The sequence below is a fragment of the Salmo trutta genome, chromosome 24 (assembly GCF_901001165.1).
Source record: "Salmo trutta chromosome 24, fSalTru1.1, whole genome shotgun sequence".
Taxonomy (NCBI): Eukaryota; Metazoa; Chordata; class Actinopteri; order Salmoniformes; family Salmonidae; genus Salmo; species Salmo trutta.
In genome coordinates, this window is record NC_042980.1 from 25,701,488 (window position 1) to 25,727,874 (window position 26,387).

General features: G+C 43.4%; 1 protein-coding gene across 1 annotated transcript in view; it reads right to left on the reverse strand.

Annotated features, from left to right (window-relative positions):
* Positions 1 to 26,387, reverse strand: part of cps1 (carbamoyl-phosphate synthase 1, mitochondrial) — a 106,004-nt gene that overhangs the window by 17,685 nt on the left and 61,932 nt on the right. Inside the window, exons 30-32 of the mRNA XM_029711600.1 lie at positions 6,384 to 6,491; positions 5,903 to 5,992; positions 3,066 to 3,236 (exon numbers count right to left, since the gene is read on the reverse strand). Of these exons, the coding sequence (XP_029567460.1) occupies positions 3,066 to 3,236; positions 5,903 to 5,992; positions 6,384 to 6,491 (369 nt within the window). The remainder of the gene's footprint in view (positions 1 to 3,065; positions 3,237 to 5,902; positions 5,993 to 6,383; positions 6,492 to 26,387) is intronic.

Below are 26,387 nucleotides of genomic sequence, written 5' to 3' on the forward strand. Positions count from 1 at the left end.
GTACTACACAAATTGATTTAATTATTTATTTATTAACTAAATAATAACACAGAATACCATACACACTTACATGAGATAAAAGTCCTTAGTGGACTGACACGATATGACTGCTCGTTACGCAATGGAAAGGCGGTGGGGAAAGATAAAGTGAGAGAGACAACTTATCGTACATACATTTGGAAACTACGGTCACAATAACCAGAATACTTAGCCCCCTAACCACCGCTCATTCAGATTAGAAATGCAATATATATTTACGCATAGATGTCTTTCTCTGTCGTCTCCCTGTTGAAACCAATCGATCCTTCTATGGGTAGTGGCTCAATATAAGGCTCTGGTTGTCTACCAGAGGTCACAATGTCCTTCTTAGTTGTAGAGCTTCTCTGGTCTTGGAGTGTTCGCTGATAATGGTTTAAACTCTACAGACCAGCCAACGTACAGAGCGAGCTGAACTTTACGAAATGGTTAGAAACTCTCAACACGAGTGAAGAAGGTAGACTAGACCAGAACATTCAGCTCGCTCCGCCTTTCCATTGGTGTCAGTACAACGTTTCTAACCATTTCGTAACGGTGAGCTCGCGCTGTACGTCGGCTCGTCTGTAAAGTTTAAACCATTTTCAGCTGTGTAGCCACAGCTCCATCCAGTCTGGCGTCAGTACAACGTTTCTAACCATTTCAACGTGTAGCCACCTCTCCACACGTTCTGGTCTGTATGTTAATTCTTAGCGAGTCCTTTTAAGCACTCTGGCCAAAGGGACATTCTGAACTCTGAGCTCACTTGGGCGTGGCTACTGACTGGGCACAAGTTTATAAAAAAAACAGAACTCTCATTTAGAGGGCTAAAATCACATTGCTGTCTTCACAAAAGTATTCTCATATTTAATCATATAATTTTTTATAACATTTAGATGTAAACCTGACACATAGAAAGCGTACACTTTCAGAGTTACCGTTACGTTGATATACCATCCTTAATGACATCACAAAATAATAAACAACGTGACAAGATTATTCTTTAAGTCCCCATCAACCATTCGGATTTCAGAAACAATGTTCCAATGTCCAATCTTTTGATGTTAGAGTTTTTAGGTCAGCCACACTCTCTGTAACAAAGGAGTTTCAGTCCTCCAATACTGCAGGGCAAGAAAGATAAAGTTTCTGCAAACTATTTATGGTCGGCTGTAAAGTCATAAATCCAGCACCCCCCCTATCTGTCAGCCATGTGCCAAGCTGATGTGGCACCTTTGATCCTCATCAAGGAGAGAGAGTTATGACAACGGTAATGTTAAAGGGGCAGCTGAACATTGTCGTCTCATCTGTGATATTTTGGTTAAAAGACTCAGGTCACAAAATATTACATTAAATTGAGCAATGTGTGACTCGTTTCAGGAAACTAGGCGTATGTCGCACGTCACTACTTCACAGGAACAGCATTTAAACGTAAATATGTATTTTTTATCAAAATGCATTTTTTGGGGCAGAAATGCCTTCTGGAACATGTGAACTTTCATGTGCCTTAATAACAAACTTGTATTCCATCCATAAATACTAATAAACATTTTAAATTACAAGCCTAGTTGGTTTAGCCATGGAAAAAAACAGGAACCTTCCCACTAGCCATGATTGGCTGAGATAATGTATGGTCTGGACATCCCGGGAGATGAGTTTGGATTGAACTGTGATGTAGCACGCTTCTGTCTATAATGTGAGCTGTTCAGAATGTGTTGACAGCCCTTTCTACCTCGCCGTTTTTGAAAGATATAATGTTAGCCATCGAGAACAACAAACGTTTTGCTACTTTTCTCAACAACATTTGATGCCCTGAATTTAGCAGGCGCTATCGAAAGATCAGTAGGATAAAGTGATGGGCTACTTTCAGCACACGCCACAGTCAGTGTAAACCGGAGTGACTTGACACAAAGCTGGCCAAACAAGATGTAGCTACAAACAAAACAGAGTTAAATGGTTCCAGTCTGCCGTGAAGCGTTCATCCATGTATACGAGTAAGAGTACATGTCTAGACAATAGTGACACATCCACTTAGCTAGATGTGTTTGAGGGGTGGTTATAGCATTTCCTCCACATGAAGGAAACACACAAGTGTGTCAGGTAAGCGTCATCTACAGTGAGGGAAAAAAGTATTTGATCCCCTGCTAATTTTGTACGTTTGCCCACTGACAAAGAAATGATCAGTCTATAATTTTAATGGTAGGTTTATTTGAACAGTGAGAGACAGAATAACAACTAAAAAATCCAGAAAACGCATGTCAAAAATGTTATAAATTGATTTGCATTTTAATGAGGGAAATAAGTATTTCCAATCACAGCCGGATGTGATACAGGCTGGATTCGAACCGGGGACTGTAGTGACGCCTCTTGCACTGAGATGCAGTACCTTAGACCACTGCACCACTCGGGAGCGAGTGTCTCCTTTCCACCCCGTATTCATTAGAAGGTCCCTGTGTTTAGGTTGTCACATGACCTGGATTTAAACTTTTATTTTAAGCATTTTCCCGAAATTAGAATTAGACCAAAAATAAAAGCAATTGTCATGAAAAGAAAATGAGATTGTTTGGTGAAAAATCTCGATAAATAAAGGTTAAACTCCAGGTCATGTGACATGATTAACCAAAACACAGGGCCTAAATAATAGGCTTCATATGGCTAATCATACTTATTGTACATATATTACCCTCCTCCCTGTGTGGGCCGGGACTGTTCTACCATGCCTAAAGCAGTACAATAGTCCCCCCGCAGTTTACTGCAGGCCAGGCCACAGAAGACATGGTCATTATTAAGACTATTATGGAGGGTATAATAGGTGAAAATGGCAATAGGAGAGGTTGGTGCTATTACCACTTTTAATCAGGGTCCCTCTGCTACTCTTTAGTCTATTGCATAGTAAGACACTTATTATAGCAAAAAAAAAGATGTATTGCTTCATTCTAAGTAGTGTGCTGGTGTGGATATTGGGACAGAGCCCTGTAGTCTCCCCTTATTGCTTCATTCTAAGTAGTGTTCTAGTATGGATATTGGGACAGAGCCCTGTAGTCAGAGAGCCTCACCTTGATTCCCACATAGTCAACAGGGATGATGGGGTTCTCCAGAGAGGGCAGAGCAGCCTCATCCTGGGGTTCACCCACCATGACCCGTGTAGCCACACTAATGAAGTCCACTCCGATGGTCTTAGACACGAAGGGGAAGGAGCGGGATGCTCGCAGGTTACACTCTATCACCTGGCAGGGAGGAACACACACATTAATTATCACTTGCTGACATTTTCATTCTAACCCAGTACAGTTGGAGGAGGATGGGAGGAGTTACTATTACCGTTAAAGCACTTAGTGGCAACTGTAACAAAGGCTCAATTTGATTGATTAATTGAATGATGTGTCCTTTAAACTAACTATTTCCACACTATGTAGTGCGCTATAGTGCACTACATAGTGTGATTCAAATAACCAAATCATCATCAAGTTTATCGAATGCCTAAAATAAAATTTCAAAAAAGAAACTATGATTCCAATCTGGGATTCTTCTGCCATTTTAATCCGCCTAAGCTTTTTTTCCAAGTAGCCTAAATCCAAACAGTGTAAAAAATAAAATATATAAATAAATCATTTTTGGGATGGAAAAAGGCTTTTAGTGTAAACCAAATACAGTGCATTCAGAAAGTATTCAGACCCCCTGACTTTATCCACATTGTTACGTTATAGCCTTATTCTAATTGATTAAATAAATAAAAATCCTTATCAATCTACACACAATACCCCATAATGACAAAGCGAAAACAGGTTTTTAGAAAAGATAATGGACCTATTTTTTTTTTTTATAATATAATCTCTGATTACCAAAATAAAAGCTAGACAGTCAAGGAGAATTGAAAACCCATAAAGCAATGGAATTTGTGGTTAAGAGCAGTTAAGAGTGTTGGGCCAGTAACCGAAACGTCACTGGTTCAAATTCTCAAGCCGACTAGGTAAACAAATCTGTAAGTTGCTCTGGATAAGGGTGTCTGCTAAATTACTATTATTTTATGTTGAACACCAGTTTTAATTTTGTTATTATATTTGAGCAAAATAACAACATTAGCCATGTCAAAACACACAGAATTGCAGGAAACTAGCTTAAAACTTCAAAGTTCTCTCAGCTCCATGGCAACTAACAGGAAATGTGCTTCAAAACTACAACATTGTTTCTCAGCTGCATGGGAAAAATGTGTAGATTTGCAGGAAATGGGCTTAAACTGATAAAATTCTCAGCTCCATGGTGAAATGTGTAAATTGCAGGAAATTGGCTTAAAAATGCAACAACAAAAAAATCTACATTAGCAAGATGAAACCTCTAAAATTTAGACTTCGCTCATTGCCATGACCTCTGCCACGCCAACCACCAAATTTTTGGAAATTTGTACAAATGAAATAAGCTGAAATGTCTTAAGTATTCAACCTCTTTCTTATGGAAAGCCTAAATAAGTTCAGAGTAAAAATGTGATTAACAAGTCACATAATAAATTGCATGGCAATAATAGTGTTGAACATGATTTTTTAATGACTACCTCATCTCTTTACCCAACAATACAATTATCTGTAAGGTCCCTCATTCGAGCAGTGAATTTCAAACAGAGATTCAACCACAAAAAACAGGGAGGTTTTCCAATGCAGACATTGAATTTGGTTTGAGCATGGTGAAGTTACAAATTACCCTTTGGATTGTGCATCAATACACCCAGTCACTACAAAGATACAGGCGTACTTCCCAACTCAGTTGCCAGAGAGGAAGGAAACCGCTCAGGGATTTAACCATGAGGCTTAAGGTGACTTTAAAACAGTTACAGAGTTCAATGGCTGTGAGAGGAGAAAACTGAGGATGGATGAACCACGTTGTAGTTACTCCACATTACTAACCTAAATGACAGAGTGAGAAGAAGGATGCCTGTACAGAATACAAATATTCCAAAACATGCATCCTGTTTGCAATAAGGCAAAAAAAATCTGTCAAAGAAATGCATTTTATGTCCTGAATACAAAGCCTTATGTTTGGTCCAAATCAAACAACACATATTTAGTACCACCATATTTTCAAGCATGGTGGTGCTGCATCATGTTATGGGTATGCTTGTCATCGTCAAGGACTAGGGAGTTTTTTAAGGATACAAAAAAACAGAATAGAGCTAAGTACAGGCAACATTCTAGAGGAAAACCTGGTTCAGTCTGCTTTCCAACAGACACTGGAAGACAAATTCACCTTTCAGCAGGACAATAACCTAAACCGCAAGGCCAAATATACACTGGAATTGCTTACCAAGATGACATTGAATGTTCCTGAGTGGCCTAGTTACAGTTTTGACTTAAATCGGTTTGAAAATCTATGGCAAGACTTGAAAATGGCTGTCTAGCAATGATCAACAATCAACTTGACAGAGCTTGAGGAAATTTTAAAAGAAGAATGTGCAAATATTGTACAATCCAGGTGTGCAAAGCTCTTAACAGACTTACCCAGAAAGATCGCTGCCAAAGGTGATTCTAACATGTATTGACTGAGGGGTGTGAATACTTACGTAAATGACATGATTCTGTATTTAATTTTCAATAAATTATCAAACATTTCTAAAAACATGTTTTAACTTTCTCATCATTGGGTATTGTGTGTAGATGGCTGAGAATTCAGGCAGTTAACAACAAAATGTGGATTAAGTCATGGGGTATGAATACTTTCTGAAGGCACTGTATCCATCTTTTCATCTTTAGAATTCACTGTGACCACACCGAGATTCTGTATTTCAATTCATGACCAAATTGCTTATTTTTTTTACGACTGAAAACGTCAAGTGATCATTTGTAGCTTTCTCTAACGTATTCCGTCATGCGTCACACACACACACACACACACACACACTTACCATGACATCGTTGCCTTTCACTAGGAACTGAGTATTGAACGGACCAGAGATCTCAAACGCCTTAGCAATTTTCCGTGTGGCAGTCTTCACCTGAGAGTAATGGAGGACAAATACTAAATATGAAGCTTCCATCAAAGACGAACCTATAACTCAGTATAAATTATTTACATATTCACAGCCTGGGCAATAGATTACAGTAGTGAAAAAGAAATATAAACCACAGCCTAATAATGAATTCCCTGTCAGGAGTCAGTGATCCTAAATATAGGCAGGCCAACAGACTAACTGTCTAACAAATAAAATGTGGAAACTTTTCATAACGATGCACACTTTCACGATTGATGTGAGACATGTTTTGAGTGAGTCAGCCCCTAGTAGGTGGGTAAAAAAAAATCAGCATGATACGCACACACACACACACACACACACACACACACACACACACACACACACACACACACACACACACACACACACTGACCTTCTCTAGGGCCCCCTGGCTGATGCTCTGGGTAGGTAGCATGAGGGTGGCATCTCCAGAGTGGACCCCAGCATCCTCCACATGCTCTGTTATAGCATGGCACAGCACCTGAGAAGAGGTTAACATGTTATAGCATGGCACAGCACCTGAGAAGAGGTTAACATGTTATAGCATGGCACAGCACCTGAGAAGAGGTTAACATGTTATAGCATGGCACGGCACCTGAGAAGAGGTTAACATGTTATAGCATGGCACAGCACCTGAGAAGAGGTTAACATGTTATAGCATGGCACAGCACCTGAGAAGAGGTTAACATGTTATAGCATGGCACGGCACCTGAGAAGAGGTTAACATGTTATAGCATGGCACAGCACCTGAGAAGAGGTTAACATGTTATAGCATGGCACAGCACCTGAGAAGAGGTTAACATGTTATAGCATGGCACAGCACCTGAGAAGAGGTTAACATGTTATAGCATGGCACGGCACCTGAGAAGAGGTTAACATGTTATAGCATGGCACAGCACCTGAGAAGAGGTTAACATGTTATAGCATGGCACGGCACCTGAGAAGAGGTTAACATGTTATAGCATGGCACAGCACCTGAGAAGAGGTTAACATGTTATAGCATGGCAAAGCACCTGAGAAGAGGTTAACATGTTATAGCATGGCACGGCACCTGAGAAGAGGTTAACATGTTATAGCATGGCACAGCACCTGAGAAGAGGTTAACATGTTATAGCATGGCACGGCACCTGAGAAGAGGTTAACATGTTATAGCACGGCACCTGAGAAGAGGTTAACATGTTATAGCATTGCACAGCACCTGAGAAGAGGTTAACATGTTATAGCATGGCACAGCACCTGAGAAGAGGTTAACATGTTATAGCATGGCACAGCACCTGAGAAGAGGTTAACATGTTATAGCATGGCACAGCACCTGAGACCTGAGAAGAGGTTATAACTAGTGCTGAGCAATTAACATAAATGATTATTTTCTGTTTTTTAAACAACTAATTGATCAACGTTGGTTCCATTATTTGAAATATAATTTGTTCAGGGGGGGGTTTCTGTGAGATCAATGCACAGTTTCTCTAGACAGAACTCAGATCAAGCCCGAACTGTGCAATGTAGTAGGGAGTTGTAGGTTCCAACAGGCCAATATTCTACATAGTTTAGCACAAAAAAATGTGCTAATTAACTGCAATCCATTGCGCGCTTACTTGTCTGGTCTGTGTGGGGCAGTCACAGAGAGGGAGGGTTTCCACTAGTTACCACAACCACAAAGTTAAAATTGTCCATATCGTAAAAATTGCTTTTTGTTGTTAATTTAAAGTTGGGGTTAGACATAAGGTAAGCAGTGTGGTTAAGGTTAGGGTTAGGTTTAAAAATCACACTTTAAGGAGATAAATTGTAGGAATATGCAGGCTTTATGACGATGTGGCTGTGGTAACTATTGACAACCGAGAAGGAGGTATCTTTACCTGAAAATACATGAAGTCAGACATGTATAACTAATGTATAAATGTATGCAGGCATGACTAAGTCGCTTTGGATAAAAGTGACTGCTAAATGGCATATATTATAAAAGTATGCTTAAATATTTTATTAACGTAATGTAAATAAAGGATGGTTAACAAGTGATAAGCAGTAATGGGCAGTCACTACCATCATGAGACTTTTATTCTGTGTTGTTTCAGCCACAAGAGCATTGGGGAGGTTGGGCGATTAGGCCTGGCGATTAGGCCTGGCGATTAGGCCTGGCGATTAGGCCTGGCGATTAGGCCTGGCTCGCAGTCTGCTTTTTCATGAAGCTCTCAACGAACAGTTGTGCTGACTTTGCTTCCAGAATAGGGCTGTGGCGGTTACAAAATTTCGTCAGCTGGTGATTGTCAAGCACATAACTGTCGGTCTCACGGTAATTGACTGTTAATTAACATAAACATATTTAGCATCTCCTGGCTTCCACACAAGCCATTTTAAAAAGTCTAATAAATCCATGTAATATAGCCTACACCTTCACAATAAATCCATTATTTATTTTAGACAAGTCTAAAGAAGCATGATATGAAGAAAATGTAGTTTATTTCAGAAGAAAAGAATAGCATACAGGAGCTGTCCTTATGTTAGGTCCTGATGTGGCTGTGCCAAATGGCTGTGGGCGACACTAGTTAATTTAGCAGACAAGATTTGCTTATAATTCCGTGGCATTATTTTATATTATGAAGAATACAATTGAACAAAGCTGAATAAAATAAAGGAATAAAATAGAAAGGATATTTTCCCCAAACGATTTGAGGGAGTGCGCACACGTGGCTATTCTGTTTTGAGCGGTTAACAAAGAAATAGGTACTCCTTTATGCTTAATTTAGAGTTATTAATGTAAACTTTACCTGTTCTACAAACGTTGGGCTATATGTTTTGATTTTCAATACATGGTAAGGCTGCATGATGAGACTAATGATGATTTGTAAAAAGTCACATGAAAGGCAAGAGCTCTGCTTTCTTTTTTACGCAGGCTGTACACACTACAATAGTCTCTCATTCACAATTTGACAAGCACTTGATAATGCCTCGAATTTCACGGCGGCATACCCTTTGTGGCCATAATGCACCCTAAAACAAAATCCATGCCTTTTGCGGCCCCGAGTGCTGCGTTGTGCCCTTCTCCCTGAGTGTGCTGCGCAACCCGAATCGCCTCTCATTCACATGGCTCTCCGTCACGTGATTGGGTCTTTCTCACAGGCTACAAGTGAAAACATACACATCGGGGACACAACTGCGCATGTCCTTATCCAATTCCAAGGAGCATATTGAAGATGTTGGAAGAACTGAGACGACATTTACTTTTCGTCAGCTAACAACAAAATGAATAGGCCTTATGAACAGCAAAAGCACTAGTCTATGTCAATCTATTATCCTCCCATAGTACAAAAGTCAACCTATTCTATTCTGTGTGATAAATAAATATACCAAACATAGTCTGGGATAGTAGTGGGATGTGATAGATCCCAAATTATTACAACCACTAGCATAAAAAAAAATGGATGCAATGTGGCTAACGCAACAGATCAGAACTTTTATGTTAAAATGTTGTTAAACTAGTAGGCTATTTCTTCACATAATAAGCGCAGCAATGTGCACATGGTTGTAGACTATAAGCGCAAATGTTCAATTTTTATGGAGAAAATTATCTTTCCCAAACTTGAAACTCAGACTGCTTACAGTGAGGGAAAAAAGTATTTGATCCCCTGCTGATTTTGTACGTTTGCCCACAGACAAAGAAATTATCAGTCTATAATTTTAATGGTAGATTTATTTGAACAGTGAGACAGAATAACAACAAAAAAATCCACAAAAACGCATGTCAAAAATGTTATAAAATGATTTGCATTTTAATCAGGGAAATAAGTATTTGACCCCCTCTCAATCAGAAAGATTTCTGGCTCCCAGGTGTTTTTTATACAGGTAATGAGCTGAGATTAGGAGCACACTCTTAAAGGGAGCACTCCTAATTTCAGCTTGTTACCTGTATAAAAGACACCTGTCCACAGAAGCAATCAATTAATCAGATTCCAAACTCTCCACCATGGCCAAGACCAAAGAGCTCTCCAAGGATGACAGGGACAAGATTGTAGACCTACACAAGGCTGGAATGGGCTACAAGACCATCGCCAAGCAACTTGGTGAGAAGGTGACAACAGTTGGTTCGATTATTCGCAAATGGAAGAAACACAAAATAACTGCCAATCTCCCTCGGCCTGGGGCTCCATGCAAGATCTCACCTTGTGGAGTTGCAATGATCATGAGAACGGTGAGGAATCAGCCCAGAACTACATGGGAGGATCTTGTCAATGATCTCAAGGAAGCTGGGACCATAGTGACCAAGAAAACAATTGGTAAAACACTACGCCGTGAAGGACTGAAATCCTGCAGCGCCCGCAAGGTCCCCCTGCTCAAGAAAGCACATATACATGCCCGTCTGAAGTTTGCCAATGAACATCTGAATGATTCAGAGGACAACTGGGTGAAAGTGTTGTGGTCAGATGAGACCAAAATGGAGCTCTTTGGCATCAACTCAACTCGCTGTGTTTGGAGGAGGAGGAATGCTGCCTATGACCCCAAGAACACCATCCCCACCGTCAAACATGGAAGTGGAAACATTATGCTTTGGGGGTGTTTTTCTGCTAAGGGGACAGGAAAACTTCACCGCATCAAAGGGACGATGGATGGGGCCATGTACCGTCAAATCCTGGGTGAGAACCTCCTTCCCTCAGCCAGGGAATTGAAAATGGGTCGTGGATGGGTATTCCAGCATGACAATGACCCAAAACACACGGCCAAGGCAACAAAGGAGTGGCTCAAGAAGAAGCACATTAAGGTCCTGGAGTGGCCTAGCCAGTCTCCAGACCTTAATCCCATAGAAAATCTGTGGAGGGAGCTGAAGGTTCGAGTTGCCAAACGTCAGCCTCGAAACCTTAATGACTTGGAGAAGATCTGCAAAGAGGAGTGGGACAAAATCCCTCCTGAGATGTGTGCAAACCTGGTGGCCAACTACAAGAAACGTCTGTCCTCTGTGATTGCCAACAAGGCTTTCGACAAGCTAAGGCTTTCGACTCTGTCAATCACAACATTTTTGTTGGCAGACTCAACAGCCTTGGTTTCTCAAATGAATCCCTCGCTTGGTTCACCAAGTACTTCTCCGATAGAGTTCAGTATGTCAAATTGGAGGGCCTGTTGTCCGGACCTCTGGCAGTTTCTATGGGGGTGCCACAGGGTTCAATTCTCGGGCTGACTCTTCTCTGTATACATCAATGATGTCGCTCTCGCTGCTGGTGATTCTTTGATCCACCTCTACGCAGTCGACACCAATCTGTATACTTCTGGCCCTTCATTGGACACTGTGTTAACTAACCTCTAGATGAGCTTCAATGCCATACAACTCTCCTTCCGTGGCCTCCAACTGCTCTTAAAATGCAAGTAAAACTAAATGTATGCTCTTCAACCGATCGCTGCCCGCACCTGCCCGCCTGTCGAGCATCACTACTCTGGACGGTTCTGACTTAGAATATGTGGACAACTACAAATACCTAGGTGTCTGGTTAGACTGTAAACTCTCCTTCCAGACTCACATTAAACTCCAATCCAAAATTAAATCTAGAATCGGAGGCTATTTCGCAACAAAGCATCCTTCACTCATGCTGCCAAACATACCCTCGTAAAACTGACCATCCTACCGATCCTCGACTTCGGCGATGTCATTTTCAAAATAGCATCCAACACTCTACTCAACAAATTAGATGCAGTCTATCACAATGCCATCCGTTTTGTCACCAAAGCCCCATATACTACCCACCACTGCGACCTGTATGCTCTCGTTGGCTGGCCCTCGCTTCATACTCGTCGCCAAACCCACTGGCTCCAGGTCATCTACAAGTCTCTGCTAGGTAAAACCCCACCTATTCTCAGCTCACTGGTCACCATAGCAGCACCCACCCGTAGCACGCGCTCCAGCAAGTATATCTCACTGGTCACCCCCAAAGCCAATTCTTCCTTTGGCCACCTCTCCTTCCAGTTCTCTGCGGTCAATGACTGGAACGAACTGCAAAAATCTCTTAAACTGGAGACTCTTACCTCCCTCACTAGCTTTAAGCACCAGCTGTCAGAGCAGCTCAGAGATCACTGCACCTGTACATAGCTCATCTGTAAATAGCCCATCCAATCTACCTCATCCCCATACTGTATTTATTTGTCTTGCTCCGTTGCACCCCAGTATCTCAACTTGCACATTCATCCTCTGCACATCCTACCATTCCAGTGTTTAATTGCTATATTGTAATTACTTTGCCACCATGGCCTATTTATTGCCTTACCTCTCTTATCCTACCTCATTTGCACATGCTGTATATAGATTTTCCTACTGTATTATTGATTGTATGTTTGTTTATTCCATGTGTCACTGTGTTGTTGTATGTGTCGAACTGCTTTGCTTTATCTTGGCCAGGTCGCAGTTGCAAATGAGAACTTGTTCTCAACTAGCCTACCTGGTTAAATAAAGGCGAAATAAATAAAATAAAAAATTATTAGAAAAAGTAGTGACTATGATTTAAAAAAAGGCATTGTTTCTTATGCTGGGCATCATTCACAAGTGATAATATATCAAGTGATAGGCTAATATTGTCACCCATCAGACTATTCTTGATTTAATCATATCTTAACATATACTAAATAATATATATGTGTGACATTTGTTTTGATTTAGAATGGACCATTATCATGCACCTGTATCGAAACAGGGGCAGCCGGAAAAAATACATAGGAATGGAGGACGCTTTCCCCCGTGGTTTATTTTCATGCCAGCCAGGTAGGCTATACTCCTGTTGGAAATATAAACAAACAATGTGCTTAATATTAAGAAAGTAGAGAAAAAAAGTATAGTAAGCCTAGCCTATAGAAAGCTGATGGGATCCTCATATTTTTATTAGCAGCCATCACTGTGTTTTCTCCCGCAATTGCAGCCTATAGAAATGTTGTGCAACATGAGCTCATGGGCTCTCATGAAGTGCTTGATTAGTTTTTCAAATACATTTGCATTGATGTCAGAGTGATTAGAGGGACAATAGAGTGCTGAGTACCAGCAAGTTTGGTAGTCTACTAATGACCATCAGCAGCAAGAGAGCTTGGAGAAGCCTAATTACCGTGACAAAACGGTAATGTGGAATTTGACTGCGTTCATGACTCGTGACCGCTGGTGGCAGTAATACGGTCACCGCAACAGCCCTATTCCAGAGGCAGTTTGGGACTCGGTAGTGAGTGTTGCAACCGAGGACAAGACAATTTTTACGCGCTTCAGCACTCGGTGGTCCCGTTCTGTGAGCTTGTGTGCCCTACCGTTGTTCGTCCTAGACGTTTCTACTTCACAATAACATTACTTACAGTTGACCGGGGCAACTCTAGCAGGGCACAAATTTGACAAACTGACTTGTTGGAAAGGTGGCATCCTATGACGGTGTCATATTGAAAGTTACTGAGCTCTTCAGTAATAGCTGAATCCACTAATACACTATATATGCAAAAGTAACATTATTTAAAGTCATCACAATAAGCAGCCCTTTTCACACAAAAGTGTACAAAGGAACTCATCAATAGATAAACTATATAATTGATAGCAGGTAATACGTTAATATAAAACCTTAAATGGATGAATTGCTGAAAGGGCTCTGGTCAAAGGTAGTGGACTATATCGGGAGCCATTTGGTACGCTACACTTAACTCTCCCACCCCTTCCTTTTCCCCTTCCCACCAATCAAAAGGGAGTAGAGTTTCTCACACACACACACACACACACACACACACACACACACACACACACACACACACACACCTATTTGGCATTCAGTCAATGGATGGATCAGTAATGTGGGAGGATAAAGAGAAGACAGACTGAAATACAGAATACAAGGAAACCAGATATAATCTTTATAGCAGATTTTGAGAAATCCTTTGATACAGTATGCCTAGAATCTGTTTATGAGTGCCTGGATTTTTTTTTACTTTGGAAAATCTCACATAAGATGGGTAAAAATAATGAACAACCCTATATGTAAAATAATCAACAACGGATACTTCTCTGAAAGTTTTGAGCTGTAAAACAAGGTTGCCCTTTATCACCATAACTATTTATTATGGCCTTTGAAGTGTTAGCGATAAAAGTCTGATGATAATTTTAAGGGACTAAATGATTCAAGTTCTCTTGAGTCCTTCAACCTTGAAGGGCCTTATTGAGAACCTGGATAATTAAAAAAATTTCTCTAATTTCAAAATTTCTCAAAACCTAACTATGGTAAGTGTACTATATTACAGATTGGGTCTCTCGCTAAACAGTGGTTCCCAAACTTTTTATAGTCCCGTACCCCTTCAAACATTCAACCTCCAGCTGCGTACCCCCTCCAGCACCAGGGTCAGCGCACTCTCAAATGTTGTTTTTTGCCATCATTGTAAGCCTGCCACACACACACACACACTATACGATACATTTATTAAACATTTAACATTTACATTTAAGTCATTTAGCAGACGCTCTTATCCAGAGCGACTTACAAATCGGTGCCTTCACCTTATGATATCCAGTGGAACAACCACTTTACAATAGTGCATCTAAATCTTTTGGGGGGGGGGGGGGGGGGGGGGGGGGGGGTAGAAGGATTACTTTATCCTATCCCAGGTATTCCTTAAAGAGGTGGGGTTTCAGGTGTCTCCGGAAGGTGGTGATTGACTCCGCTGTCCTGGCGTCGTGAGGGAGCTTGTTCCACCATTGGGGTGCCAGAGCAGCGAACAGTTTTGACTGGGCTGAGCGGGAACTGTGCTTCCTCAGAGGTAGGGAGGCGAGCAGGCCAGAGGTGGATGAACGCAGTGCCCTTGTTTGGGTGTAGGGCCTGATCAGAGCCTGAAGGTACGGAGGTGCCGTTCCCCTCACAGCTCCGTAGGCAAGCACCATGGACTTGTAGCGGATGCGAGCTTCAACTGGAAGCCAGTGGAGAGAGCGGAGGAGCGGGGTGACGTGAGAGAACTTGGGAAGGTTGAACACCAGACGGGCTGCGGCGTTCTGGATGAGTTTTAGGGGTTTAATGGCACAGGCAGGGAGCCCAGCCAACAGCGAGTTGCAGTAATCCAGACGGGAGATGACAAGTGCCTGGACTAGGACCTGCGCCGCTTCCTGTGTGAGGCAGGGTCGTACTCTGCGAATGTTGTAGAGCATGAACCTACAGGATCGGGTCACCGCCTTGATGTCAGTGGAGAACGACAGGGTGTTGTCCAGGGTCACGCCAAGGTTCTTAGCACTCTGGGAGGAGGACACAAGGGAGTTGTCAACCGTGATGGTGAGATCATGGAACGGGCAGTCCTTCCCCGGGAGGAAGAGCAGCTCCGTCTTGCCGAGGTTCAGCTTGAGGTGGTGAGCCGTCATCCACACTGATATGTCTGCCAGACATGCAGAGATGCGATTCGCCACCTGGTTATCAGAGGGGGGAAAGGAGAAGATTAATTGTGTGTCGTCTGCGTAGCAATGATAGGAGAGACCATGTGAGGATATGACCGAGCCAAGTGACTTGGTGTATAGCGAGAATAGGAGAGGGCCTAGAACAGAGCCCTGGGGGACACCAGTGGTGAGAGCACGTGGTGCGGAGACAGATTCTCGCCACGCCACCTGGTAGGAGCGACCTGTCAGGTAGGACGCAATCCAAGCGTGGGCCGCGCCGGAGATGCCCAACTCGGAGAGGGTGGAGAGGAGGATCTGATGGTTCACAGTATCAAAGGCAGCAGATAGGTCTAGAAGGATGAGAGCAGAGGAGAGAGAGTTAGCTTTAGCAGTGCAGAGAGCCTCCGTGACACAGAGAAGAGCAGTCTCAGTTGAATGCCCAGTCTTGAAACCTGACTGATTAGGATCAAGAAGGTCATTCTGAGAGAGATAGCAGGAGAGCTGGCCAAGGACGGCACGTTCAAGAGTTTGAGAGAAAAGAAAGAAGGGATACTGGTCTGTAGTTGTTGATATCGGAGGGATCGAGTGTAGGTTTTTTCAGAAGGGGTGCAACTCTCGCTCTCTTGAAGACGGAAGGGACGTAGCCAGCGGTCAAGGATGAGTTGATGAGCGAGGTGAGGTAGGGGAGAAGGTCTCCGGAAATGGTCTGGAGAAGAGAGGAGGGGATAGGGTCAAGTGGGCAGGTTGTTGGGCGGCCGGCCGTCACGAGACGTGAGATTTCATCTGGAGAGAGAGGGGAGAAAGAGGTCAAAGCACAGGGTAGGGCAGTGTGAGCAGGACCAGAGGTGTCGTTTGGCTTAGCAAACGAGGATCTGATGTCATCAGCCTTCTTTTCAAAATGGTTGACGAAGTCATCAGCAGAGAGAGAGGAGGGGGGGGAGGAGGATTCAGGAGGGAGGAGAAGGTAGCAAAGAGCTTCCTAGGGTTAGAGGCAGATGCTTGGAATTTAGAGTGGTAGAAAGTGGCTTTAGCAGCAGAGACAGAAGAGGAAAATGTAGAGAGGAGGGCGTGAAAGGATGCCAGGTCCGCAGGGAGGCGAGTTTTCCTCCATTTCCGCTCGGCTGCCCGGAGCCCTGTTCTGTGAGCTCGCAGTGAGTCGTCGAGCCACGGCGCTGGAGTGGAGGACCGAGCCGGCCTGGAGGATAGGGGACAGAGAAAATCAAAGGATGCAGAAAGGGAGGAGAGGAGGGTTGAGGAGGCAGAATCAGGAGATAGGTTGGAGAAGGTTTGAGCAGAGGGAAGAGATGATAGGATGGAAGAGGAGAGAGTAGCGGGAGAGAGAGAGCGAAGGTTGGGACGGCGCAATACCATCCGAGTAGGGGCAGAGTGAGAAGTGTTAGATGAGAGCGAGAGGGAGAGGGAAAAGGATACAAGGTAGTGGTCGGAGACTTGGAGAGGAGTTGCAATGAGATTAGTGGAAGAACAGCATCTAGTAAAGATGAGGTCAAGCGTATTGCCTGCCTTGTGAGTAGGGGGGGAAGGTGAGAGGGTGAGGTCAAAAGAGGAGAGGAGTGGAAAGAAGGAGGCAGAGAGGAATGATTCAAAGGTAGACGTGGGGAGGTTAAAGTCACCCAGAACTGTGAGAGGTGAGCCATCCTCAGGGAAGGAACTTATCAAGGCATCAAGCTCATTGATGAACTCTCCAAGGGAACCTGGAGGGCGATAAATGATAAGGATGTTAAGCTTGAAAGGGCTGGTAACTGTGACAGCATGGAATTCAAATGAGGAGATAGACAGATGGGTCAGGGGAGAAAGAGAGAATGTCCACTTGGGAGAGATGAGGATTCCAGTGCCACCACCCCGCTGGCTCGATGCTCTAGGGGTATGCGAGAACACGTAGGCAGACGAGGAGAGAGCAGTAGGAGTAGCAGTGTTATCTGTGGTAATCCATGTTTCCGTCAGCGCCAGGAAGTCTAGGGACTGGAGGGTAGCATAGGCTGAGATGAACTCAGCCTTGTTGGCCGCAGACCGGCAGTTCCAGAGGCTGCCGGAGACCTGGAACTCCACGTGGGTCGTGCGCGCTGGGACCACCAGGTTAGAGTGGCAGCGGCCACGCGGTGTGAAGCGTTTGTATGGCCTGTGCAGAGGGGAGAGAACAGGGATAGACAGACACATAGTTGACAAGCTACAGAAGAGGCTACGCTAATGCAAAGGAGATTGGAATGACAAGTGGACTACACGTCTCGAATGTTCAGAAAGTTAAGCTTGCTTGCAATGGCGTCGCGGGGGACGTCAATAGCTGGCTAGCTAACCTAGCTAACCTCGATAATTACTAAACTATACAATTATCAAGCTATGACAAAGACAGCTATGTAGCTAGCTAGCTAACACTGCACTAGTCAAATCGTTCCGTTGTAATGTATTAGTATCTACAGCGCTGCTAGTCGGTAACGGTTGGCTAGCTAGCGGTGTTGACTAGCTAGCAGCTAGCAGTGTTGACTACGTTAGGAGGACGAAAAAATAGCTGGCCTCGATAATTACTCTAATTACTCTAAACTACACAATTATCTTTGATAGCTAAGAAAAAATTGCTCAGATCAAACAAACCAAACTGTTGTAATGTAAAGAAGTGTAATATTACCTGTGGAGCGAAGCGAAGTGCGACTGCACGCTCCGGACCGGAAGTTCATTAAACATAAGAATGAGTGTGAGTTTTTGACGCAACATGGCTCGTGGCAAGTGACAAAGAGCTCTTATAGGACCAGGGCACAAATAATAATAATCAATAATTTAGCTCTTTATTTAACCATCTTACATATAAAACCTTATTTGTTCATTGAAAATTGTGAATAACTCACCACAGGTTAATGATAAGGGTGTGCTTGAAAGGATGCACATAACTCTGCAATGTTGGGTTGTATTGGAGAGTCTCAGTCTTAAATAATTTTTCACACAGTCTGTGCCTGTATTTAGTTTCCATGCTAGAGAATCCACTCTCACATAGGCACGTGGTTGCAAAGGGTATCAGTGTGTTAACAGCGCGATTTGCCAAGGCAGGATACTCTGAGCGCAGCCCAATCTAGAAATCTGGCAGTGGCTTCTGATAAAATTTTCACAGAACCACTCGTTGCAATTTCGATGAGGCTCTTTTGTTCAGATATCAGTAAGTGGACTGGAGGCAGGGCATGAAAGGGATAACGAATCCAGTTGTTTGTGTCATCCGTTTCGGAAAGTACCTGCGTAATTGCGCACCCAACTCACTCAGGTGCTTCGCTATATCACATGACATTGTCTGTAAGCTTGAGTTCATATGCACACAAAAAAATCATACAATGATGGAAAGACCTGTGTGTTGTCCTTGTTAATGCAGACAGAGAAGAGCTCCAACTTCTTAATCATAGCCTCAATTTTGTCCCGCACATTGAATATAGTTGCGGAGAGTCCCTGTAATCCTAGATTCAGATCATTCAAGCGAGAAAAAACATCACCCAGATAGGCCAGTTGTGTGAGAAACTCGTCATCATGGAAGCGGTCAGACGAGTGAAAATTATGGTCAGTAAAGAAAACTTTAAGCTCGTCTCTCACTTCAAAAAAACGTGTCAATACTTTGCCCCTTGTTAACCAGCGCACTTCTGTATGTTGTAAAAGTGTTACATGGTCGCTGCCCATAAAATTGCATACTGCAGAAAATACACGGGAGTTCAGGGGCCTTGCTTTAACAAAATTAACCATTTTCACTGTGGTGTCCAAAACGTCTTTCAAGCTGTCAGGCAATCCTTTGGCAGCAAGAGCCTCTTGGTGGATGCTGCAGTGTACCCAAGTGGCGTCGGGAGCAAACGCTTGCACTCCACAATGTCTCCCTGTCATGGCTTTTGCGCCATCAGTACAGATACCAACATATCTTGACCACCAAAGTCCATTTGATGTCACAAAGCTGTCCAGTACTTTAAAAATATCCTCGTGTTGTCCTGGTTTGCAGTGGTTTGCAAAAGAGGATGTCTTCCTTAATTGACCCCCCATAAACGTAACGGACATATACCAGGAACTGTGCCAGGCCCGCCACGTCTTTTCCTCCAGCATTGTCAAATCAAACGTTCATTTGTCACATGCGCCGAATACAACAAGTGTAGACTTTAACGTGAAATGCTTACTTACAAGCCCTTAACCAACAGTGCAGTTCTTGAAGAAGAAAAATATTTACCAAGTAGTCTAAAATAAAAAGTAATAATAAAAAGTAAACACAATAAGAATAACGAGACTATATACAGGGGACACTGGTGCCGAGTCAGTGAGCTGGGGTAGAGGCTAGTTGAGGTAATATGTACATGTAGGTGGGGGCGAAGTGACTATGCAAAGATAACAAACAAACAGCGAGTAGCAGCAGTGTACAAAAGGGGGGGGGTCAATGTAAATTGTCTGGTGGCAATTTAATGAATTGTTCAGCAGTCTTATGGCTTGGGGGTAGAAGCTGTTGAGGACCCTTTTGGTCCTAGACTTGGCGCTTGCTATAACTTGGGTGACTGGAATCTCTGACAATTTTATGGGCTTTCCTCTGACACCGCCTATTATATAGGTCTTGGATGGCTGCTCTTTTTAGCACCTGACACTCAGATGCCGAGCAGTTGCCATAACAGGCGGTGATGCAACCGGTCAGGAATCTCTTGATGGTGCAGGTATGGAACCTTTTGAGGATCTGGGGACCCATGCCAAATCTTTTCAGTCTCCAGAGGGGGAAAAGATTTTGTCGTGCACTTTTCACGACTGTCTTGGTATGTTTGGACCACGATAGTTCGTTGGTGATGTGGACACTTGAAACTCTCGACACGCTCCAGTTCATATCTGTTTTTTATATATACTGATCAAAAAAATAAAGGGAACACTTAAACAACACATCCTAGATCTGAATGAAAGAAATAATCTTATTAAATACTTTTTTCTTTACATAGTTGAATGTGCTGACAACAAAAATCACACAAAAATAATCAATGGAAATCCAATTTATCAACCCATGGAGGTCTGGATTTGGAGTCACACTCAAAAATAAAGTGGAAAACCACACTACAGGCTGATCCAACTTTGATGTAATGTCCTTAAAACAAGTCAAAATGAGGCTCAGTAGTGTGTGTGGCCTCCACGTGCCTGTATGACCTCCCTACAACGCCTGGGCATGCTCCTGATGAGGTGGCGGATGGTCTCCTGAGGGATCTCCTCCCAGACCTGGACTAAAGCATCCGCCAACTCCTGGACAGTCTGTGGTGCAACGTGGTGTTGGTGGATGGAGCGAGACATGATGTCCCAGATGTGCTCAATTAGATTCAGGTCTGGGGAACGGGCGGGCCAGTCCATAGCATCAATGCCTTCCTCTTGCAGGAACTGCTGACACATTCCAGCCACATGAGGTCTAGCATTGTCTTGCATTAGGAGGAACCCAGGGCCAACCGCACCAGCATATGGTCTCACAAGGGGTCTGAGGATCTCATCTCGGTACCTAATGGCAGTCAGGCTACCTCTGGCGAGCACATGGAGGGCTGTGCGGCCCCCCAAAGAAATGCCACCCCACACCATGACTGACCCACCGCCAAACCGGTCATGCTGGAGGATGTTGCAGGCAGCAGAACGTTCTCCACGGCGACTCCAGACTGTGTCACGTCTGTCACGTGCTCAGTGTGAACCTGCTTTCATCTGTGAAGAGCACAGGGCGCCAGTGGCAAATTTGCCAATCTTGGTGTTCTCTGGCAAATGCCAAACGTCCTGCACGGTGTTGGGCTGTAAGCACAACCCCCACCTGTGGACGTCGGGCCCTCATACCACCCTCATGGAGTCTGTTTCTGACCGTTTGAGCAGACACATGCACATTTGTGGCCTGCTGGAGGTCATTTTGCTGGACTCTGGCAGTGCTTCTCCTGTTCCTCCTTGTACAAAGGCGGAGGTAGCGGTCCTGCTGCTGGGTTGTTGCCCTCCTACGGCCTCCTCCACGTCTCCTGATGTACTGGCCTGTCTCCTGGTAGCGCCTCCATGCTCTGGACACTACGCTGACAGACACAGAAAACCTTCTTGCCACAGCTCGCATTGATGTGCCATCCTGGATGAGCTGCACTACCTGAGCCACTTGTGTGGGATGTAGACTCTGTCTCATGCTACCACTAGAGTGAAAGCACCGCCAGCATTCAAAAGTGACCAAAACATCAGCCAGGAAGCATAGGAACTGAGAAGTGGTCTGTGGTCCCCACCTGCAGAGCCACTCCTTTATTGGGGGTGTCTTGCTAATTGCCTATAATTTCCACCTGTTGTCTATTCCATTTGCACAACAGCATGTGAAATTTATTGTCAATCAGTGTTGCTTCCCAAGTGGACAGTTTGATTTCACAGAAGTGTGATTGACTTGGAGTTACATTGTGTTGTTTAAGTGTTCCCTTTATTTTTTTGAGCAGTGTATATATTTTTTCATTTAACCTTTATTTAACTAGTCAGTTAAGAAAAAAAATCTTATTTACAATGGCGGCCTACCCCAGACAAACAGGGACGATGCTGGGCCAATTGTGTGTCGCCCTATGGGACTCCCAATCATGGACAGATGTAATGCAGCCTGGATTCGAACCAGGTACTGAGATGTGTCTTAGACCACTGCGCCACTCGGGAGCCCATATGAGGAAATCGGTAAATTGAAATAAATTCATTAGGCCCTAGTCTATGGATTTCACATGACTGGTAATACAGATATGCATCGGTTGGTCACAGATACCTTATAAGAAAAAGTATGAGCAGTGAGTTGCCTCATGCAATGCAACATATCTCCTTCGCATAGAGTTGATCAGGCTGTTGATTGTGGCCTGTGGAATGTTGTCTCACTCCTCTTCAATGGCTGTGCAAAGTTGCTGGATATTGGCGGGAACTTGAACACGCTGTCGTACACGTCGAACCAAAGCATCCCAAACAGTATGCAGGCCATGGAAGAACAGGGACATTTTCAGCTTCCAGGAATTGTATACAGATCCTTGCGACATGGGGCCGTACTGAAACATGAATGATGCCGGCGGATGAATGGCACGAAAGTGGGCCTCAGGATCTCGTCACAGTATCTCTGTGCATTCAAATTGCCATCGATAAAATGCCATTGTGTTCGTTGTTCATAGCTTATGCCTACCCACCCATACCATAACCCCACCATGGGGCACTCTGTTCACAATGTTGACATCAGCAAACCGCTCGCCCAAACGTCTCCTTACACGCTGTCTGCCATCTGCTCAGTACAGTTGAAACTGTGATTCATCTGTGAAGAGCACAATTCTCCTGCCTGCCAGTGGCCATTGAAGGTGAGCATTTGCCCACTGCAGTAGGTTACGACGCCAAACTGTAGTCAGGTCAAAACCCTGGTGAGAACGACAAGCTCGCAGATGAAGAAGTGAAGAAGCTGGATGTGGAAGTCCTGGGCTGGCGTGGTTACATGTGGTCTGCAGTTGTGAGGTCGGTTTGACGTACTGACAAATTCTCTAAAGCTAAGTTGGAAACGGCTTATGGTAGAGAAATTAACATTCAATTCTCTGGCAACAGCTCTGGTGGACATTCCTGCAGTCAGCATGCCAATTGCACGCTCCCTGAAAACTTGAGACATCTGTGGCATTGTGGTGTGTGACAAAACTGCACATTTTAGAGCGGCCTTTTATTGTAACCAGCAAAAAAAAGGAGAAATGCTCACTGACAGTGCGCAAAATCTTTTGTACGTATGGAAAATGTTGTACCTGTTTCCTCCAGCATCTTCACAAGGTCCTTTGCTGTTGTTCTGGGATTGATTTGCACTTTTCGCACCAAAGTATGTTCATCTCTAGGAGACAGAACGCATCTCCTTCCTGAGCGGTATGACGGCTGCGTGGTCCCATGGTGTTTATACTTGCGTACTATTGTTTGTACAGATGAATGTGGTACCTTCAGGCATTTGGATATTGCTCCCAAGGATGAACCAGACTTGTGGAGGTCTACAATTTATTTTTCTGAGGTCTTGGCTGATTTCTTTTGATTTTCCCATGATGTCAAGCAAAGAGGCACTGAGTTTGAAGGTAGACCTTGAAAAAGATCCACAGGTACACATCCAATTGACTCAAATGATGTCAATTAGCCTATCAGAAGCTTCTAAAGCCATGACATCATTTTCTGGAATTTTCCAAGCTGTTTAAAGGCACAGTCAACTTAGTGTATGTAAACTTTTGACCCACTGGAATTGTGATACAGTGAATTATAAGTGAAATAATCTGTAAACAATTGTTGGAAAAATTACTTGTATCATGCACAAAGTAGATGTCCAAACTGACTTGCAAAAACTATAGTTTGTTAACAAGAAATTTGTGGAGTGGTTGAAAAATTAGTTTTAATGACTCCAACCTAAGTGTATGTAAACTTCCGACTTCAACTGTATGTGGGAACTCCATCAAGACTGTTGGAAAAGCATTCCTCAAGAAGCTGGTTGAGAGAATGTGAAGAGTGTGCAAAGCTGTCATCAAGGCAAAGGGTGGCTACTTTGAAGAATCTCAAATATACACTTTTTTGTTTACTACATGATTCCATATATGTTATTTCATAGTTTTGATGTCTTCACTATTATTCTACAATGTAGAGAATAGTAAAAGTAAAGAAAAACCCTTGAATGAGCAGGTTTTTCCAAACTTTTGACTGGTAATCTATATTGAATGTTTATGTTTTACACCAGGTCCTCCAACCAGAGGAGGGGGTGGTAGAGTAAAAAAAGTGGGATCAGAAATTATGCAAGTAATGTTGTTTGATGGACTCATCTGTATGCTAGTTTTTGTCTAAAAGAGAGAGACTGAAACAAAGAGGGAGATATACAAAAGAGGGAAAAAAGGGAGAGGAAAAGAAGATTACCATGTCTATAGAACATATGACTGACTACTCTTTCCTTGATAGTTGTTAGGATTTAAGCTATAATCAGAAATCTAAACATGTCCATACAGGGTCTCAATCATATATAAGTGCAGCTTAGCGGTCAAAACTTCGATATTTATTAAATGTATTGCATCGGATCCATCCATGTGTGGCTTTTTTTCTTAATCATGTTACAACATTAAAATATTACAATGGCAGATCCAATGGAGACACATGAAACTAAGGGAATAATGATGAGCTATTCAGGTTGAACTAAGGCTTATATACTCATACCCATCTCCATGGCACCATGTTAACTTCTTAACCAATCCCTAGCTTTGACATTTCTAATAAGGCCTCTTAAGCGGCTGTTTTCGCAATGTCGGAGGTGGAACTGCTTTAGAGCTGTCAAATCCACAAGCGGCTCCTGGCATTATGCCACTGGAATGAACATTGGAATGTGACATGTACTCTACACCTCGATTAGGCTGATAGAAATCCTCATTATTTAGTTTAATTATTTTCTTTACAGAACAAAAATATAAAATCAACATGTAGTGTTGGTTCCATGTTTTAGGAGCTGAAATAAAAGATTGCAGAAATGTTCCATTTGCAAAAAAAAGCGTATTTCTCAGAAATGTTGTGCTGAAATTAATTTACATCCCTCTCAGTAAGCATTTCTCCTTTTCCAAGATAATCCATCCACCCGACAGGTGTGGCATATCAAGCAGCTGATTAAACAGCATGATCATTACTGTGCTGTAAACAATAAAAGGCCACTCTAAAATTTAAAGTTTTGTCACAACCCAATGCCACAGATGTCTCAAGTTGAGCAAGCATGCAATTGGCATGCTGACTGGAGGAATGTCCACCAGAGCTGTTGCCAGAGAATTTTATCTTAATTTCTTTACCATAAGCTGCCTCCAACGTCATTTTAGAGAATTTGGCAGTTCGTCGAACCAGCCTCACAACCGCAAACCACGTGTAACCACACCAGCCCAGGACCTCCACATCTGGCTTATACACCTGCGGGATCGTCTGAGACCAGTCACCCAGACAGCTGATAAAACCTGTGGGTTTGCACAAAAATTTCTGCACAAACTGTCAGAAACCGTCTCAGGGAAGCTCATCTGTGTGGTCGTCGTCCTCACCAGGGTCTTGACCTGACTGCAGTTTGGCGTCGTAACCGGCATCAAAGGGCAAATGCTCATATTCATTGGCCACTGGCACGCTGGAGAAATGGGCTCTTCACGGATTAAGCCAAGGTTTCAAACTGTTCCGGGCAGATGGCAGACAGCGTGTACGGTGTCGTGTGCGAGGGTGGGAAGTGGCGGGACACAATGCAAATAGTCCGGGTGTCACAGCTTTCTTCGTCGCTAGACGATATAGCGAAATCATCGTCTGAGAACGTGGACCAATACGCAGAGGAGTTAGTGCTCATCATCTTAATTTATTAAACGAATGTGAACACGGAGGAAAAACAAGAAAACAAAATAAGACTAGTGACAGTTCCACAGGCATAAATAACGCAGTGCAAAATACAACTACCCACAAAACACAAAGACAAACACACCCTATTATATAGGACTCCCAATCAAAGGCAGCTCAACACACCTGCCTTTAATTGGGAGTCCAACCCCAATTAACTATACATAGAAAAACAAACCTAGAACCTATACCAACAACTAACACCCCACTACACCACACACAAAACCCCAAAATACAAAACAAATACACCTCTGCCACGTCCTGACCAAAATATAATACAAATAATACCTAAATATTGGTCAGGACGTGACACCGGGTAGCCATTTGATTAGTTGTTCAGGAGTCTTATGGCTTGTGGGTAAAAGCTGTTGAGAAGACTTTTGGTCCTACACTTGGCAATCCGGTACCGCTTTCCATGTTGTAGCAGAGAGAACAGTCTATGACTGGGGCGGCTGGTGTCTTTGACAATTTTTAAGATTTCCTCTGACACCGTCTGATGTAAAGGTCCTGGACGGCAGACAGCTTAGCCCCAGTGATGTACTGGGCCGTACGCACTACCCTCTGTACTGCTTAGCGGTCGGAGGCCGAGCAGTTGCCGTACCAGGCAGTGATGCAACCAGTCAGGATGCTCTCCATGTTGCAGCTGTAGAACCTTTTGAGGATCTG